This window comes from Aptenodytes patagonicus, chromosome 1 (assembly GCF_965638725.1).
Source record: "Aptenodytes patagonicus chromosome 1, bAptPat1.pri.cur, whole genome shotgun sequence".
In the NCBI taxonomy this organism is placed as follows: Eukaryota; Metazoa; Chordata; class Aves; order Sphenisciformes; family Spheniscidae; genus Aptenodytes; species Aptenodytes patagonicus.
This window is the reverse complement of record NC_134949.1, coordinates 210023787-210041646: the sequence shown is the minus strand read 5'-3', so window position 1 is coordinate 210041646 and position 17860 is coordinate 210023787. Positions and strand designations below refer to the sequence as shown.

The window sequence follows — 17860 nt, the reverse complement described above, 5'->3', positions numbered from 1 at the left end:
TATCTTTTAACACACTATTTTTCTCCAGTTTTACTACTCCTCATCTTCTACCTGCTAGGTGCCCATCATAGCAATAGATATGAAATATTATTCATTCCTTGTATCTTACTTCACCATTTAAATAGGAAGGAATTTTACAACGTGACATAATTAATACTGCTTACAAGACTAGTTGTGCATAACAAAGGAGCCACTTCACTATTAGCTCTCAAAAATGATCACCCACCAATTATCTCATTATTTTAAAATAATTAATTTAAAATAGTTGGAAGAAAATGCTATTCTTTTGTGATTAAAGTATCACCAGGAAAAGGCATTGGGTTTTTAAACTTTGTATGCTCCCTAGAGCATTTTGTACTAAAGAATATTATAAAGACACAATTTATTTTGGCTTACTTTCCTGACAAGCTATGACTCTCCAGTCATTTTTAAATTATCAGGAAACTCAAGTTCATCAAAAGAAAGTCATGACATGCTTCAAGCATTTCTATGCTATTTCATTTTAATAGGTGTTCACCAAAATACATATGTGCATATATGTGTTCATTTGCATTATTACTACTACTACTACAGTGTTCACCAAAATACATACGTACATATATATGTTTATTTTCCTTACTACTACTACTGCTGCTGCTCTATTCCTATTATTTTGAATTAATTCATGAGAGATATTTGGGTAAATAAAGCAAGTGTGAAATCCATGTCATTCTCTTTGGAGTTTTCCAGGTCACTTATGGCAAAACATCATTCTTCCAAAATGACTGGTTTGTACCAAATCTGAGAGTTTTCACCTGTCTATTTTGTCCTGGCGCCAGAGATCAGACAAAGGTACTCAATTTGGATTTATAAATCTTCCTTTTGTATCAGAGGCACACGGGGATATTTTGATCAGACTCACAGCAGCAGACACTCAAATTTTAGAGATATTTGGTATTTTCCTACCTTTTGGAAAAGACATCTAATTACTTTGGAAAGTAATAGTTGAAATGCCCCTTAGTTAGAGGAATTTCATTCTAAAACTTCCATCGTCTTTGAAAGTCTCAGATTTTGCTTACTGCTGTACAGATTCAGCGGTTCAAGAGTTGAGCTTTCTTCCTACTATGGCCCATGAGTTTGCAGGAGGAGGTATCTGTTTTGATGATGGCAGGAATGAAAAAGTGTATATCGGGCTGCACTAAGTTTGTACAATTGTAAAAATTTCTTCTTTAATACCAAACTATAAGAACGTGTCTACCTTTTGGAATTCAAATGTGTGGAAATGCATGCACTTAACAAAAATAAGCTCAAAATAGATGTAAACCTTGAAAGAGAGGGGTTTTTGTTAATTCTGTATCAGATTATTACTTCTCTTCTCTGTGGGAACTAAGTTTCCTGTGCTAAAAGGCATTAAAAGTTACATGTTCTCTTGCAAAACACAATGGAAGCACCATATGAATGAAACCATCACATATCAAAAAAACATCCCCTTCTCAGTGGTACAGCAGGTGTTGAAGTCCTTAGGCCTGATGGCCTGATGGCCAAATATATTTCATGGCCTGTTCTCACAGAGATTCAGCAGCTTTCCTGTGCTCAGCAGGCAGAAAAATCCATTCTTCACATATAGAAAAGATGTCTTTTCCCACTCTGGCAACAAGGCAAAGCAAAATGGCTTTAAGCAAAGAGGTCCAGGCAGCTGCCATCTCCCATCTCCACACAGCATTTCCCTCAGCCCCACTCCCTACACACAGAACATCAGTACTCCACCAGCAACTCCTCTGACATGAAATAGGGAATGGTAGAAATGTTTGACTGTTAAATTAAATCTCCCTTCTGGTTCGCCCAAAGTGCTTTTACAGCAAGCGTATGGAAGGCAGCAATGCCTGGTACCTGCAGAGAGGAAGGAAAATAGCTTTGTGTCTTCTCAGGAAGTTTTGCAGCTTATGACACCAGGGACTGTCTTTGCCTTTCTCATGCCTGACACACAGATGTAGCACTCCTTACCCAGGGAAAAATCCTTTTGAATACCTCAAGATTTGACCATACAAGCAACCTCCAAGTCCTGAGCTTATTTCAACAACAGACCTCCATTCTCCTGCAGTGCTGAATGAAAAAAAAAAAAATAGCCCACGTACTTTTAACTCTCTCTTCTGAAAGCTAAATCATCCGCCTAGCTGTGTCAGACAATTTTATACAATCCTACAAACTCATACCCCTTTTCATTGGCATCTTCTATCAAATCTTAGAAATTAAGTACAGACAAAAAATAGGATTTACGATTAAAACACTGCTCATAAACAGAGCTCTATGTAATGTGCTCATAGCCAGTATGAAATCCAATCTGAGAAGTCACGACATCTTTCTTCATTTCTGACAAGAATTATTATGGCATGTCACTCTGCATGGTTAAAAAGCCACTGTGCTTACTTTCTCAGTTTGCTGTATTTCGTCACTGGTGAACGTCATTTTGCCATAGATGTAATTCTGTAACTATGGCCATGACTAAACAAAACGGAGAGAAGAGATATGACACCTGCTTATAGCAACCTACAAGGGTAGTTTGGTGCACCACTTCTTCCACTACTGACTAAGCATTGCCTATGAGAGAGAGAGTGGACACGAAAACATTTCAACCTCTTTTCTGCATCCAATGGCAAGACTGGATGGAGGCAAAAGAGCTAAACCTTCTTCTAGTAGCCTCTCCAAGAAACATAGCTTCTGCCATTCAGGGAGATAAAAGATCATGGAATCACAGAATCATAGAATAGTTTGGGTTGGAAGGGACCTCTAAAGGTCATCTAGTCCAACCCCCCTGCCGTGGGCAGGGACATCTTCAACTAGATCAGTTTGCTCAGAGCCCCGTCCAACCTGACCTGGAATGTTGCCAGGGATGGGGCATCCACCGCCTCTCTGGGCAACCTGTGCCAGTGTTTCACCACCCTCAGCGTAAAAAATTTCTTCCTTAATCTAGTCTGAATCTCCCCCCCTTTAGTTTAAAGCCATTCCCCCTTGTCCTGTCGCAACAGGCCCTGACAAAAAGTCTGTCCCCATCTTTTTTATGAGCCCCCTTTAAGTACTGAGAGGCTGCAATAAGGTCTCCCCAAAGCCTTCTCTTCTCCAGGCTGAACAACCCCAACTGTCTCAGCCTTTCTTCATAGCAGAGGTGTTCCATCCCCCTCATCATTTTTGTGGCCCTCTTCTGGACCCACTCCAACAGGTCTGTGTCTTTCTTATGCTGAGGGCTCCAGAGCTGGACACAGTATTCCCAGTGGGGTCTCACCAGAGCAGAGGAGAGGGGCAGAATCCCCTCCCTCAACCTGCTGGCCACGCTTCTTTGGATGCAGCCCAGGATACTGTTGGCCTTCTGGGCTGTGAGCACACATTGCTGGCTCATGTCCAGCTTTTCATCCACCAGTACCCCCAAGTCCTTCTCGGCAGGGCTGCTCTCAATCCCTTCATCCCCCAGCCTGTATTGATACCGGGGGCTGCCCCAACCCAGGTGCAGGACCTTGCCCTTGGCCTTGTTAAACCTCATGAGGTTCACACGGGCCCACTTCTCCAGCTTGTCCAGGTCCCTCTGGATAGCATCCCGTCCCTCTGGCGTGTCGACCGCACCACTCAGCTTGGTGTCATCTGCAAACTTGCTGAGGGTGCACTCGATCCCACTGTCTATGTCATTGATGAAGATATTAAACAGCACCGGTCCCAATACAGACCCCTGCGGGACGCCACTCATCACCAATCTCCATCTGGACATGGAGCCATTGACCACTACCCTCTGGATGCAACCATCTAACCAATTCCTCACCCACCGGACAGTCCACCCATCAAATCCATACCTCTCCAGTGTAGAGAGAAGGATGTTGTGGGGGACCGTGTCAAAGGCCTTACAGACGTCCAGATAGATGGCATCTGTAGCCCTTCCCGTGTCCACTGATGTAGTCACTCCCTCATAGAAGGCCCCTAGGTTAGTCAGGCAGGACTTGCCCTTGGTGAAGCCATGCTGGCTGTCTCGAGTCACCTCCCTGTCCTCCACGTGCCTTAGCATAGCTTCTAGGAGGATCTGCTCCATGATCTTCTCAGGCACAGAGGTGAGACTGCCTGGCCTGTAGTTCCCCAGGTCTTCCTTTTTTCCCTTTTGAAAAATGGGGGTTATGTTTCCCCTTTTCCAGTCAGTGGGAACTTCACCGGACTGCCATGACTTCTCAAATACGATGGATAGTGGCTTAGCAACTTCATCCACCAGTTCCTTCAGGACCCGTGGATGGATCTCATCGGGTCCCATGGACTTGTGCACCTTCAGGTGCCTTAGATGGTCTCGAGCCTGATCTTCTCCCACAGTGGGCAGCTCTTCATTCTCCCGGTCCCCGCCTTTGCCTTCTGCGGCTTGGACGGTGAGGCTAGCCTATAACAATGCACCTCCTCTACCGCAATGTACGTCTATGCCATGCAGGTACCCAGTGGTGCTTATTTACTGGAGAGGTTTTAAAGCTTCATGACCACTTAAAATGAAAGATTTAATATAAATGTAAAATAGCAACTACTACCTAAAATAGTAAATTTTAACAATTCGTTTTTATTATAATGTTTTACTAATATTTGGTATGCATTACAAAATGAATAGTCACATCAGTTCACATTTCTAAGGGCAACTCAAATTAAGACATGCCAGTATTGCTACTGTTAACTGTAAATTAATCCAAGAATTGCCATACCAGATCATATCCAAGCTCCATCTGGAATGATGAAATATAATGTAGAAGGGACCACTGAAAATATTTAGACTGATCTCTTGCATGGCAGAGGCCACAGGTCTCCCCTGAATTAATTCTGAATCCAGACATCAGGCCATGGCTAACCCTAATGTGTCAAAATAAATTGCAAAAAAGTCAGAATCACAGAATCATGTTGTAATTTGAGTTACAACTAGTTGCTCAGGTCTTTCTCCAGATGATTTTTGAGTGTTTCCAAGGATGGCAATCTCACAACCTCTCTGGGCAACATGTGCCAGTGTTTGAACACCCTTGTGACAATTTTTTGTGCTAAGAAAAGGCTTCCAAAAGGATTTGCTCCATAACCTTCCCAAGGACTGAGGTCAGGCTGATTGGTCTGTAGTTCCCTGGATCCTCCTTGTCCTTCTTAATGCTGGGTGTGATGTTTGCCTTTTCCTAGTCATCAAGTACCTCCTCTGATTGCCATGACTGGGAGTCTTTTCTATCTCCATCCCTGCATGCTCAGGTAATGCTTCAATATTCCTCCATGGCATCCCATCTCTGCTTCCAACTTCTGTAGACATCTTTTTTTGCATTTGAGCTCTGTGCTGAGATCCCTGTTCATCCATACTATCTTTCTTCCATCCTTGCTTGACTTTCTGCACATCATAATGAACTGTTCTTGTGTTTTGAGGAAGGTGTCAAAGGGTCCACGAAGATTAACCAGCTTCTTGTGCCCCTTTACCCTACAGGCTAGTTGCCCATTGGATCCTGCAAAGAAGATCTATGAAGAAGCCAAAATTTGCTCTCCTGAAGTGTGAGGCTGTGATTCCACTTACTTGTCTTTCCCACTTCTCTCGGTGTTTTGAACTCCAGCATCTCATAATCACTGTAGCCAGGGCTGCCCTCAACCTTTATACTTTCAACCAGTTCTTCCTTGTTTGTGAGCCACAGGTCCAGCAGAGTATCCCCCCCTTGCCAGCTCACTGATCCCCTGCATTAAGAAATTGTCTCCAGCACACTTCAAAAATCTCCTGCATTGCTTGTGCTCAGACCTATTTGCCCTTCTAGTGGATTTTGGGTTGGCTGAAGTCCCCCATGAGTACCAGGGTCTGCCATTTTGAGGCTTCCTTTAGCTGCCTAAAGGCTTCCTCTGCTTTCACTTCTTGACCAGTCAGTGTGTAGCAGACATACCACCACATTACTCCTGCTCATCTGTCCTCTGCTCCTGACCCCCACACTCTGGGCCAGCTTGCTCTGTCCAAAGGGAACTGCCCACACACTGCTGCCACCTCTTTGTGCAGAGCACAGCTCCTGCTCCTCACCTTCCCAGCCTGTCCTTCCTGAAGAGCCTGTGTCCATCTCCTGCACCACTCCCATCCTGGGAGCCATTCCACACAAGTATGTGTGCGATCCCACATGAGGTCCAAGCTCAGTGGCAGTATGGGGATGTCCAATGCCACCTGTTTGTTCCCCATGCTGCCTGCATTTGGGCACAGGCACTTGAGATGGGCTCCCAGTCATGCTGTTTTCATGAGGTGAGCGTTAAGAGCCTCTTCCATCTTGTTGTTCCCCGATACTTCTTCACTGCTCCTCCTTCTCTTCAGAGAATGAAACCCCTTCCCTGACAAGCGTAGTTTAAAGCCCTCCTCACAAGATTGTGAAGCCTGTTAGCAAAGATACCCTCACCTCACTTTGTCAGATGAATCCCATTCTTGCTCAGCAGTCCTTGCTCCTCAGAGAGTGCCCCATGCCCATGGAGACCAAAGCCCTGCCAGCAACACCAGCCACAGAGCCAGGGACTGCCTTACTAGATGTGTCTGCTCCAACCAGAGCCTTTCCCCTTCACCAGCAGGCTCAAGGAGACACCAGCTGGGCACCCACACCCTTTGCCCTTGCACTCAAAGCCATGTAGTCACTCCTGATACACTCAAGGTCTCCGCTGGCTGTATCACTGGTGCCCACATGGATGAGCAGCAGGGTTCATAGTCCAAGAGACAGACAAGCTTTGGCAGCCTCTTTGCAACACTATGTCTGAGCTCCTAGCAAGCAGTAAACCTCCTGAGGCAGCAAGGCAGGCTGGCAGATGAGTGCCTCTGTCTCCTCAGGAGAGAGTTTCTGATACCTACCATCCTCCTTTTCTTGAAGCGTCTAAGGGTTGAGGCTCAGCTGGCTCTGATCCCTCATCCCAAGGGAGGTCATCTCTCCCACCTCTTCCCAGGGCACTGTACCTGTTCTGTAACTGCTGAACCACAGGTGGAAAAGGGGCCTTAGTTGTGTTTTCAGAAGTAATAAACCTCCAGCCTCCTCCATCTCAGGAGTTTCCACCCTTGACCCTCAAGGGTTATCTCTATTTTTTCTTCCTTCCTTCCTTGCAACATGGTGCTCAGGTTCTTGGCAGGGCCTCGAGAAAGACCCATCCATCCTCCCTGATGCATACAGCCTGCTCACTATCTCCTACAACTCTTCCACCTGGCAACTCAGCGCTGCAACCAAAGCCCACCACTGTTGCACAGCAGCCAGCAGTGATCCTGAACATGGCACCCCTGCCATGACAGCCGCTGTGACTCCGCCAGCCACCACTGTTTGCAGGGCGCACTCGTAGAGAAATCCGCCCTTCTCACTAGATCTCACACGGCTCTCCAGTAGTGCGAAACTGGCTCAAGACCTGAAGCTAGAAGAGTAATAGCTCCTCAAAGATGCTTTTAGTACTAACTGGAGAAAATCTTTATGAAGATGTTTGTCTAAATGATCTTGAATTTTTTTAGGTTTTTTTTAACTCGGACAACATTCTTTGAAAAAGAATTCCAGTTTAAATAGACATTGTATAAAACATTTTTTTGTCTTTTTTTAGTTTAATTTTCCCTTTTTTTAACTTCATTGCCTCCGGTTTTGGAGACTTCCTTGGGAGAGGACTTCCACTTTAATTGCATCCCTTGTTATAAATGTCTTTCCTAAGGCAATCAAACGTAAGCTTTCCAATCTCTTCTCAGAGGACAGAAACTTTAGCCGATTCCCTAGCCATCTTCTGTTGCCTCTGAAATGTCTTTCATTTGATTGCAACACCTTCGGAAATAAACAGTAGGGCTCATCTGCCCAACTGTAGGCACCCAAAGTGATTCATTTCATCTTACGGTTGGCATCTAATACATGCCTGAGGACTCAGTCTTTAGAAATACCCATTTCCTTCTTTTGTCTAGAAAAGATGTTGAGTGATTGCTTTAGACTTAGGCAACTTTTAAATGTTTAAGTAAGGACAGACAAACGCCACCCTCAGGTGACAGAACTGCACACAGTATCCCAGATGACTCAGTCTAAATTTACATAAATGCAGTTTCAAATTCTCCATCCCATTCCTTTTGCATCCTAAGATAACCAGATAGAATTAGAGAAGAATACTGTGTTCAGTTTTGGGCCCCTCACTACAAGAAGGATGTTGAGGTGCTGGAGCGTGTCCAGAGAAGGGCAACGAAGCTGGTGAGGGGTCTGGAGAACAAGTCTGATGAGGAGCGGCTGAGGGAACTGGGGTTGTTTAGCCTGGAGAAGAGGAGGCTCAGGGGAGACCTTATCGCACTCTACAACTACCTGAAAGGAGGTTGTAGCAAGGTGGGTGTTGGTCTCTTCTCCCAAGTAACTAGAGATAGGACGAGAGGAAATGGCCTCAAGTTGCACCAGGGGAGGTTTAGATTGGACGTGAGGAAAAATTTCTTTACTGAAAGAGTGGTGAAACATTGGAACAGGCTGCCCAGGGCAGTGGTTGAGTCACCGTCCCTGGAAGTATGTGTAGATGGAGTGCTTAGGGACATGGTTTAGTGGGCATGGTGGTGTTGGGTTGACGGTTGGACTCGATCTTAGAGGTCTTTTCCAACCTCAATGATTCTATGATTCTATGAAGAAAGGGACTGTATGGAACAGGGAGGTCCGAGCCAAGAGAGCAGCCAGGTACACAGACAGTTTCTCCTTAACCCTAACAAGGCTTCAAAGATTTTTCCTGGTAAAAGCTAAGTGGCTCCTGGCTGAGCCTCAGAAGTGCTTCAGCAGTCATGCTCTTAAAAGCTTGAGTGCTTAAAATTTTAAACATGAAAGTTGAAGCACTGAAGAGCATAACAGGCTCAGCTAGAAACCACTTTGCTTCTATCAGAATTTCTTCGAGGAAGTCCATCAGGTCAGGGGGCTCATCCAGACTCTTGTGTCCTGGGGAGCTGCAAAGTCCTTCCTACAGGAATCCGCACTTCCGCATACAGGAGAGGCAAGCTACCACAGACCTCAGCCAAATCAGCACTTTGACGTTGGAAGTTTTACATGCTTCAAATCACTAACTCAGCAGATGTGTAAGACTTTAATTGCTGGCTTCACTGCTGGGGATAGTTCATTAATGAAAAACGTTTCTTTTTTCATATTTCAGAACCAATTTTAGTCAAGTCTTTGTGCATAGGTGATTACAGATCTCTAAGCACACATGAGTAGGTGTGCACCTGGCCCATCCGGAAGGAAATAAATGGCGAAATAGTCACTTTCACCTCCAGTCTGGGTTTTTTTAATATTTACCCCATGATCATGAAAGCAGTGGAAAACTGTTCTTTCCCTGTCCTTCTGGTCACCAAGATATTGATGTTAAAGAGGCCCTAAACAAATCATCAAGGCTCCAGCTGAAGAGAAACATTTATCAGCGTTCCCAAATGCCAGGAGTCAAGAGGCAAACATTGAAATTGCTGCAACTAGGGAAAAGCAGAACTGAAAAAGAAAAGGAAGGCTCCTCTGGCATCCTACAATTTTCTGATGATGCAGAAAGGAGGAAGGCTCCCTAGCAGGTCCTTGCGGGTCCTGCACAGCCATGATCCCTCCCTGTCCCCTTCCCAATAGCTGAAGAATGGAATGAAAGGGCACAGACAGAAATCAGAAATGGAGAAGCAGAGCCCCAACATAAGCAACCATTTGAAAATTAAAAAAAAAAAAAAAAAAAAATCTTTGGGGGTTTAATAGTGCTTTTGATAATATAATCAGGAAAAAAATATATTTTTACTCTCTAGCTTCTGAACCTTTAGGGTGCACTCATTTTTTTCTCTGTAACTGTACAAGCTAAAAATGTATTTTTTCTTCATGAAAACCAGCTTCCTGATTCCAGAGGTTTGTGCTTTAGATAAAAGCACCAACTGCTTGCAGACCTCCGTGACTAGCACCAGATTTTGTATCAAGAGGGGAAGATGCAGAATCCCCAGGAGGGGACTGTTTGGGGATCCAGAGTGGGATGACTGACAGCTGGAGGCAAAATGAGCTGCCCTACAACAGCCCACGATGATCTGGATGGGGCCAGAGCTCAGTAGCACCTGGCACCTAAACCTGAGACCATTCTGCTCCTCAGTTCATGCAAACTGGGGTACTCTTCACAGGGAAATACTTGTGCACATCAGAGAAAATGCCTTAATTAATAAATAACATTGAGACTAAGAATTTTACCCCATACTATTTCATGGTAATAACAATGCAAACGCTCTGAAGAAATAAAACAGAGCTAAATAATAATTAGAAATTATAACTCCTGCATCCCCAGCTGCCTTTCAACTAGAAGAATCACAGACATTACAGATGGAAATTGCCTATTAGATCATCTAGTCTAAGTCCTTGACAGTGAAGGATAAATATCTCAGGGTGCTATCCATTATAATACCGGCTGGGATCACTTTGTTCATCTTTGAATTTCAGCCATGTCTGGAATGGGTAGAAGATCTGTTCTGTGCTGCAGAAAGAATGTATTCAGTAGATGAGAATATAATAGATGATCTACCGCTAATGCTACCTGTTCATCTTTTAACGCAACTCACATCTACTACATAAAATCATCGATGCTACTCTAGCAGACCGATAGGAAATTAAAGGCTTTACATGTCAGTCCTTCTCAAGGAATTTCTTCTGCTGGGATAGAACAAACCAAATTTCCTCAGTATAACTGGACCTAATTTCACATGCAGAGCTGCAAAGATGCTTATCCCTTTGAGACCCATAGACAAACCACAGATTTTTTTGTCTTCATTTTGAAACTTAGTTTGAGAGCTAGCAAGCAGACACATCTAGAAAGAATTTGGATATGAGATGGAACAATTTCTTTTACTCAAAGCATTTTATAACAGCCTTTAACATTAGCACAAGAGGTAGAAGGAAAGAGAGGGCTTTTCTCTGTGTTAACATTGTAAGTTTCAGCAGGAGTACACTGGAGCACTGTGAAGTGGTAACTGTCTCTGCTCAAGCAGTTGCAAATGAAGGACATTCACCCTTATTTTGATGTAGCTATGACTGCACACTGCTACTTAGGGGCATATATTGATGATCATAATGTTCCCTGCTGCTTTACAATGTCTTTCTCTATTATTTGCACCTGGGCACTTTGGCCAGAGGAGAGCCAGAGAAGTGCAAAACAATTGAGATCAATTTTGTGGGATTAACACTGGCGCTGCCACGCTCTGGTTTGTTGGCCAGCAGTTGAGATCTGCCTGTGGGCAGGCCTGATCCCCAGCGGGGATACACTCTCTGCTTCCAGGCAGCAAAGACGCCTGCAATGTACGAATGTTTCTGAGACATATTTTTTTCCAAACACTGTAGGGAAGTTAAGATTTCAGCCTGGAACTACACAAACATTAAGAAAGCAACTATTACTATGATTGGTCTAAGCACTAGATGTCAAATATTCAAACTCACCCTAAATAAAATTTCATCAAGGTCAATACAATGCTGCAGGCCCTCGGGTGCAGCTAAATGGATTTTTTTTATATTTTATTTGCTGAGGCAAGTATTTTTTTTATATTTTATTTGCATGAGCTGTTAAACTACCAAACAAGACAAACAAACAAAATCCACCGTGATGCTCACATTAATAACGTTTTCCAGAAAGTTCCTCTTTAAGACACCACAGCTCTGTTCCACACTATGAAATAGCAGATTGACTGGCTATAAGCTGCTCATGTGACCTTGTGTATAAATGGCTTTTCTCTCTGTTAAGTTGAAAGAACTGGGCAAAAGTCTGATTTTATTATACTTTAAAAAAATTTATCCTGTTTGCCTGTTGGAATTAGAAATTAGGAGTTTTTCATGGGATGTGCCTTTCTTCACCATTTTCATGCTTTTTTTCCTACACACCCTTATTCCTGAGGAGGATGTTACTCACGTAAACCTCATCCAGCCTGGGCTATTAAGTGAATAAGCTCATCGCACTGCTGATATGGTTATCATTTGACATTACCTTACTTCATTCGGAAAGATAGGCAGAAGTTATTCTTACAACAGTAAAGCTTTGAAATACCTGATGGGTTAACGTGAGTCATAAGGAGCTCAGAATACTTGTGCAAATTTTTTTCAAAATCTCATGTAAAAATCAATTTGTTACCTCTCTGCTAGTGGCAACAACTTGTTATTGCTACTGAAAAGAGTAGTTACTCCTTGAGAGTAAGTGGTAGAGGTTTATGATGGAGCCAAGTTCGATTTGAGCTGCTATATTGCAACTTCTCTGCCAAAACCCCACCTCCGCTCACTGGAGGATTCACTTGCAATTAAGCAATTTGAAGTTACAGCGGTTCTGTGACATAAGTAATAGCCCACACACTAACCTAAACAACTGTCTTTAGGTTCACTTTTCTCCCACTGTCAGGAAAAAGGCTGTATTCAAAAAGACAATTCTTCAGTTCAAACTATTTGGCAGCAGCCAGTAGCAGCTTCCTAACTTAAATAGGAAAAAAATGTGCTTAATTTAATGTGTGTTCAACTAGGACTTTAAAGAATAGCAGGAATAATTCTAAATGAGCAGAAAAGTATATCAGAAGTGATTTTCACTTAATAATGTTTATAGTTCAAGAGATGCGTTACATAGGCCATTCAGAAAATAAAATCAAATGGAAATGTAAGTCAGTTTAATGCTGTGTCATGCTGTAATTCTCTTTCCAGAAAGATCAGTACAGCACTTAGGGGTACATAGTCTCCTCTGAATGCATGCCCAGTCACTCTCAGCTCCTTTAGGGTAGTCCATGCGCCTTAGATGGGAGCAGAGTACTTGACTTTTCAAATCGGTGACAAACTATTTTTTTCTGATTTTGATTCTATTTTCAGCCTCGTATTGGATACAAGTCAAGATAGAACTGGAGCAAATGTGAAAATTGCTGCAAGGAACTGGAATTCAGTAAGATACTAAATGGCATTTCTAAAGAATAAAACTGTGTCCACTGGTGCCAGGATATCATTCCCACATAGCAGAGCTCTTAAAGGCAGAAAAAATTATGTTGATAATGAATAGCGTATAGTATCATCATCTCTAGTTATAATTAATCAAAATTTATGTCATTGTGGGTGTAAAATTCATCCTTTAAAATGGAACAAAACAAGAAAGCTGGAATCAAAAGAAAAATATATTGTTAAATTTGCTCGTGATGTACATATAATTATTGCAGCTGATTTCTTAAAAACAAGGTCATAGATCAATATCCCTACTAGGTTCTCACCATTTTATTATTTATCTATCTCCAAAAACCTGAACCCAGCCCAGTGAGAAGGGCACCTATTAGTTTTAACAGCAGCCGGATCTAGCTCCAAATTTTTCTGATAAGAGTATGTAACTAAAGATCCTTTGATGGAGGTTCAGATGAAGGAGGACAGAAAGGACATCTTTGCCCAGTCAGGAACATGATTTAGGAACGTGTTAGAGCAGACAGGAGCTGCCTACACAATTACAGGCTCAGCTTCGTGGGAACATCACAGGGATGAAGGCTGTGAGAGAGCAGAGCCAGACATGGGGCAATAAGCATGGAGGACTGTTGGCCATGCTCTCGTGAGATACAGGAGTCACAAGAGCTGAGTGTGTGCAATGTCCAGGGTTTATTGCACTGAGCAGCTAAGTTTGGTCCCACAAAACATTATCTTCACACTCAGGCACTGAGCACAGCTCCGGCTGGGCACGGCTCGCCCTGACTCTTCGGTCTGCGGCGCTTGGCTGTGCCCAGCTGCTGGGAGAGCCTCGACCCTCCTGCTGTCAGTGCTCCTGCTTACTCAGCAAAATGGTACTTCGGGGGCAGGGGCAACAGGGCAGCAACGCAAAGCTGTGTTTCGTATATGCACAGTTAGTTTGTTGAGTGCAGCTGTGACAAAAAGCTGCCTCTTTTCTTGCACTGCCACTGCTCTGCCTCCCTGCCCGGTCAGGTGCACCCTGCTTCCCTGACCTTCCCCAGCACACCCTACTCACGAATGCCAATGGTAGGCTATGTATGGAGGTCTGCTGATCTTCCTCATCACCGCATACTTTTCTCCAAAAGATGCAGCTGTTTTGGTGGGAGGTGAGCCCTATCATCCTCCTAGTTCTGGCTGTTAAAAAAAGAGAGGGTTTAGGGTAAGCAAGTTCCAGATGAACAGTGTCCATCCTTCAGCCATCCAGGCAGGTCGGGAAACATTTACGAACCCACAGGAACATAAAATGACCCTGTGCTGATTCAGGATCAGGCCCCTACATCCTCTAGTATAACAACTGCAGGAAAAACCTCGAAAAATTTATTTAAGAGAAAAGCTGGAAAATCATGTGTGCTGGAAAGTGCTAGAAGCTGTTCTCTGGGAGCAAGCAGAAGGGTTGGATTAAACACTGCAACACAGGAAGGTTCACTTTTTAATTTTTCCCACAGGTCTACAAAAAGTAATATTTGTGCAAAGTCACACTCAGCTAAACTGGAGACCAAGATTACAAGTGATACAAAATGCAATAACTTCTTTTCACTATATTTTAGTATAAAATATCTCAAATACTTCATTACTGCATTTTACTCTACAGTATCTCTTTCCATTGACAGTTAGTACAGTTGTACTAACTCATGTATACATTGCACAGGAGATACTAATATTTTCACACACATTTTTGCGCTGGCACTCCTAAGATCTAGTCTGCTTGCACAGCCTTCTTGCCGCTCTGCCCTATGGACAGAGCTCTTGCTCAGCTTCTTTGCCCCTTGGATGCTCCTTCCTGCTCAGTTTGAGGCTCTCCACATCCCCAGAGCAGCTCTCGGTAGCCCCTGCTACCACCAGATTGAAACAACATCACCCCAGAGATCTCTCTGCATGCCACAGCAGTATTAAGCACACACACAGAATTTTTTCTCAGTGAAAACACACAAAAAAAATTTTACTCAGTGTTTCAATCCTAGCCATCGCTGAAGGAAAGCACAAAATTAAGGTTAAGTATAAACATGAGGAACCTGTAGCACCCTTCAGCTTTGAAAGTGTTGAGCACTGGGACGGGGACAAATTGCTGCTGCATTCATGTTGGAAAGGAAAACATCAAGCCATTGCAGGCAATGTTTATAGTATCTATATTCACATACACTCGTATGTACATAAATACATGTTTATATACTTAATAGAAACCCGTATCTATAGTATCATGGAATGAAGACATATCTACATCTATAGTAAAAGTATTAAAGCTTTTTGTTCAGAAAGAACATATGTCAACGCACCCTTCAGACTTGCCTTTTAATTTTACAAATAATGGGAATGAGTCCCATTTGACACTAATGTTATAGGCAAAGTATTTTTTTTTTTACTTCTAATTAAAGTTATTCCTCATTTATATTAACAGATGTGCGAAAATAATCAGATTCAAACTGTTAGACATATGGTAACTTGACTTGTTGCAAGAAGACATATATTCAGTATCACAGAACAGATTCTCAACTAGAAAAGAATGCACCAAACTGACAATGCACCTGAACAGTGATTTCTCAGAGTGAAAAATGAAAAGACAGGGGACCTAATTCTCTTCTTATACCATGATTGTGACAACATGACTTTTTATACTTAACCACGTTAATTTATGCCAAAATGTGTAAAATGGGAATGAAGCACTAGTTACGATGCCAAGATAAAAAGGGAAATTTTAAGCAATATGTATCACATATTAGAATTTAAAAAGAACACAGTTTTTCAGCCATAAGGGTTGCTATAATTATCTCCCAAGGAAGCCATGGAAGCTGTTGTTTGGGACATCAAAACCAGGCTGGATTAAATTTTTGCATTCTTAAATGACATTTCTCTGAGAGCAGGAAGGAAAGAGGGTAAGATCTATCAAAGTTTTCCTTGTCTCTTAACTCAAAGAATGTGCTTATTTTAAAAACAAATTCAAGAGTTCTTTTATAGTGACTCAATACAGGAGGTAATAGTCAGAGCTGGGAAAATACAAATACTAAGGTTATCTAAAAATACTGCACTGAGCTACTTCAGAACACTTCAAATATTTTGGGTAACACATGCTCTAATTATACCATTGTATTATTATCAAATTAAACAGCTTCATTTCTTTTTGCACTAAAACAAGACAGGTCACCTGAGATATCATCTATTAATATCAGCATTACAAGACCAGATTTGCAGTGGAAAGGGAAAAAATCAATGGGAAAGAAAAGTCTTAACTGAAACTGGCCGACTATTAGCTATGTAATGCACTGCTAACTTCTCCCATTAAACAGCTTGTCTACTCCTGTCTAGCCAGTTCAAGAAATGCGGAACAGAAAAGAGTATATTAAAACCAAAGCAAACTGATAGCTGACGGTGATGAGACTCGCAAGTAATTTCCAAAGCTGGATAACTATGCAAAAAGATGATCCAATGCCACAACAGCAGATACAGTTGTCTTATAGATTAAGACTACTTGTTGCAATTAATGTTTTATGCCTTAACATGTTAAAATATCCCAGAGACCAAACAAGCATTCAGTTGCAGCTGAAACTTCATGAGGAAAATTTAGTGATGGTCACAGAGGTATTTATAGGAGCGTAGCACAATTGTAACAGAAAGGTTGGCGAAGAACCTTGTATTTTACATCAATCTACCAGAACTCCTGAGCCATTGATTTCAGTCTGACAAAGCGATACCCAAATTCACTCCTTAGCATACACAATGCTTCATTGATTCTCAGCTACAGGTGTAGCTATCCAGATAATCATAAGTCATGGATTTCAAAATACACTTTTAAAGAAACTGCTCTCTCAGGAATGTCAGCGCATCTGGGAGGCACAGGGAAATCTTTTGCTGAAATATTTCTGAACACAAAGTCGAAACTTTTTTTTACCCTGTTCAGTACGGAAAAGCCCTACAAATATAAGAAGTTCACATCTCCTCTATGCTGAAGGAAGAATGTGCATGCCATGCGTCATACAGATGTAACTTTTTATAAAAAAAATTTTGCTAGTACCAGATAGTGATAAGCACTTTATGATTTTACGATTTTCTTTTAATTCAGAAAGGGACTCGGCGGAAATGATAAACCCAGCCAAACCGGCAGCTGCGCCTATTTGTGCCTCCCGACCCGATTTCCAGCACCGGGCTGCCGAGCTCTTTACTCCCGCAGGTTTGCGGGGCTGGCAACCCGCAGCCGGGGCGGGCACGGCGAGGCAGCGGGCTCCGGCGGCCCCGCGGGGACGCCCGGAAGGAGGGCGCGGGGCACCACCGCCTCCTTCCCGACACAGACCCGACCCCGGGGAGCGGCCGCCGGGAGCCACGCGGGGTCTTCCCGGCGCGGGCGGGCCGGGGCCGGGGCCGGGGCGGGGCGCGGCGCTCCGCGGGCGCGGGGCACTCACCGCGGGGGCCGTCAGGCGGCGGATGCTGTCGCCCAGCGAGTCCAGGTTGACCCGCCGGCGGCGCGGAACGCGGCGTGCCCCGGCGCTGGCCGCGGCGGCAGCGGCGGCGGCGGCGAAAGGGGTGTCGGCGGGGCCGGGGGGGCTGCGGCTGCCGTTCCAGCAGAGGCGGGACAGGGGACACTCGCCCTCCTCCTCAGGGCTGGTCTCCGGGCAGTCCGAGCCCAGCGAGCTGAAGGACTCCGAGGAGATCTTGCGCCGGGACATGGTGCCGCGGGGCGGCGGTGGCTCGGCTCAGCGCGGGGCGGCGGGCAGCCGCGGCGGGCAGCGCCGAGCCGCGCGGCCGCGGGGGCGGCCGCCTCGCATGGCCGCGGGTGCCCCTGGGCGGGAGGCGGCGGCGGAGGCGCCGCGCCGGGGCCGGCGCAGCCCGCGCCCCTCGGCGCCGCTGCCCGGCTCCGCGCTTCGCCGCGCCTGGCCGGGGGAGCGCGGGTGCTGCGCGGCGCCGCGCCGGGAGGCTTTAAAGCGGCGGCGGCGGCGGCGGCGGCAGCTGCCCTCCTCTGCCTCGGCCGCCCGCCC

The 17860-nt window shown here is 44.4% G+C and overlaps 1 protein-coding gene across 1 annotated transcript in view; it reads right to left on the bottom strand.

The window, feature by feature from the left end:
• The window catches only part of GUCY1A2 (guanylate cyclase 1 soluble subunit alpha 2), a 184075-nt gene extending 166512 nt beyond the window's left edge, over positions 1-17563 (bottom strand). Inside the window, exon 1 of the mRNA XM_076328197.1 lies at positions 17288-17563. Coding sequence (XP_076184312.1) covers positions 17288-17551 — 264 coding nt within the window. The 5' untranslated portion in view covers positions 17552-17563. The remainder of the gene's footprint in view (positions 1-17287) is intronic.
• Positions 17564-17860: the final 297 nt, after the last annotated feature.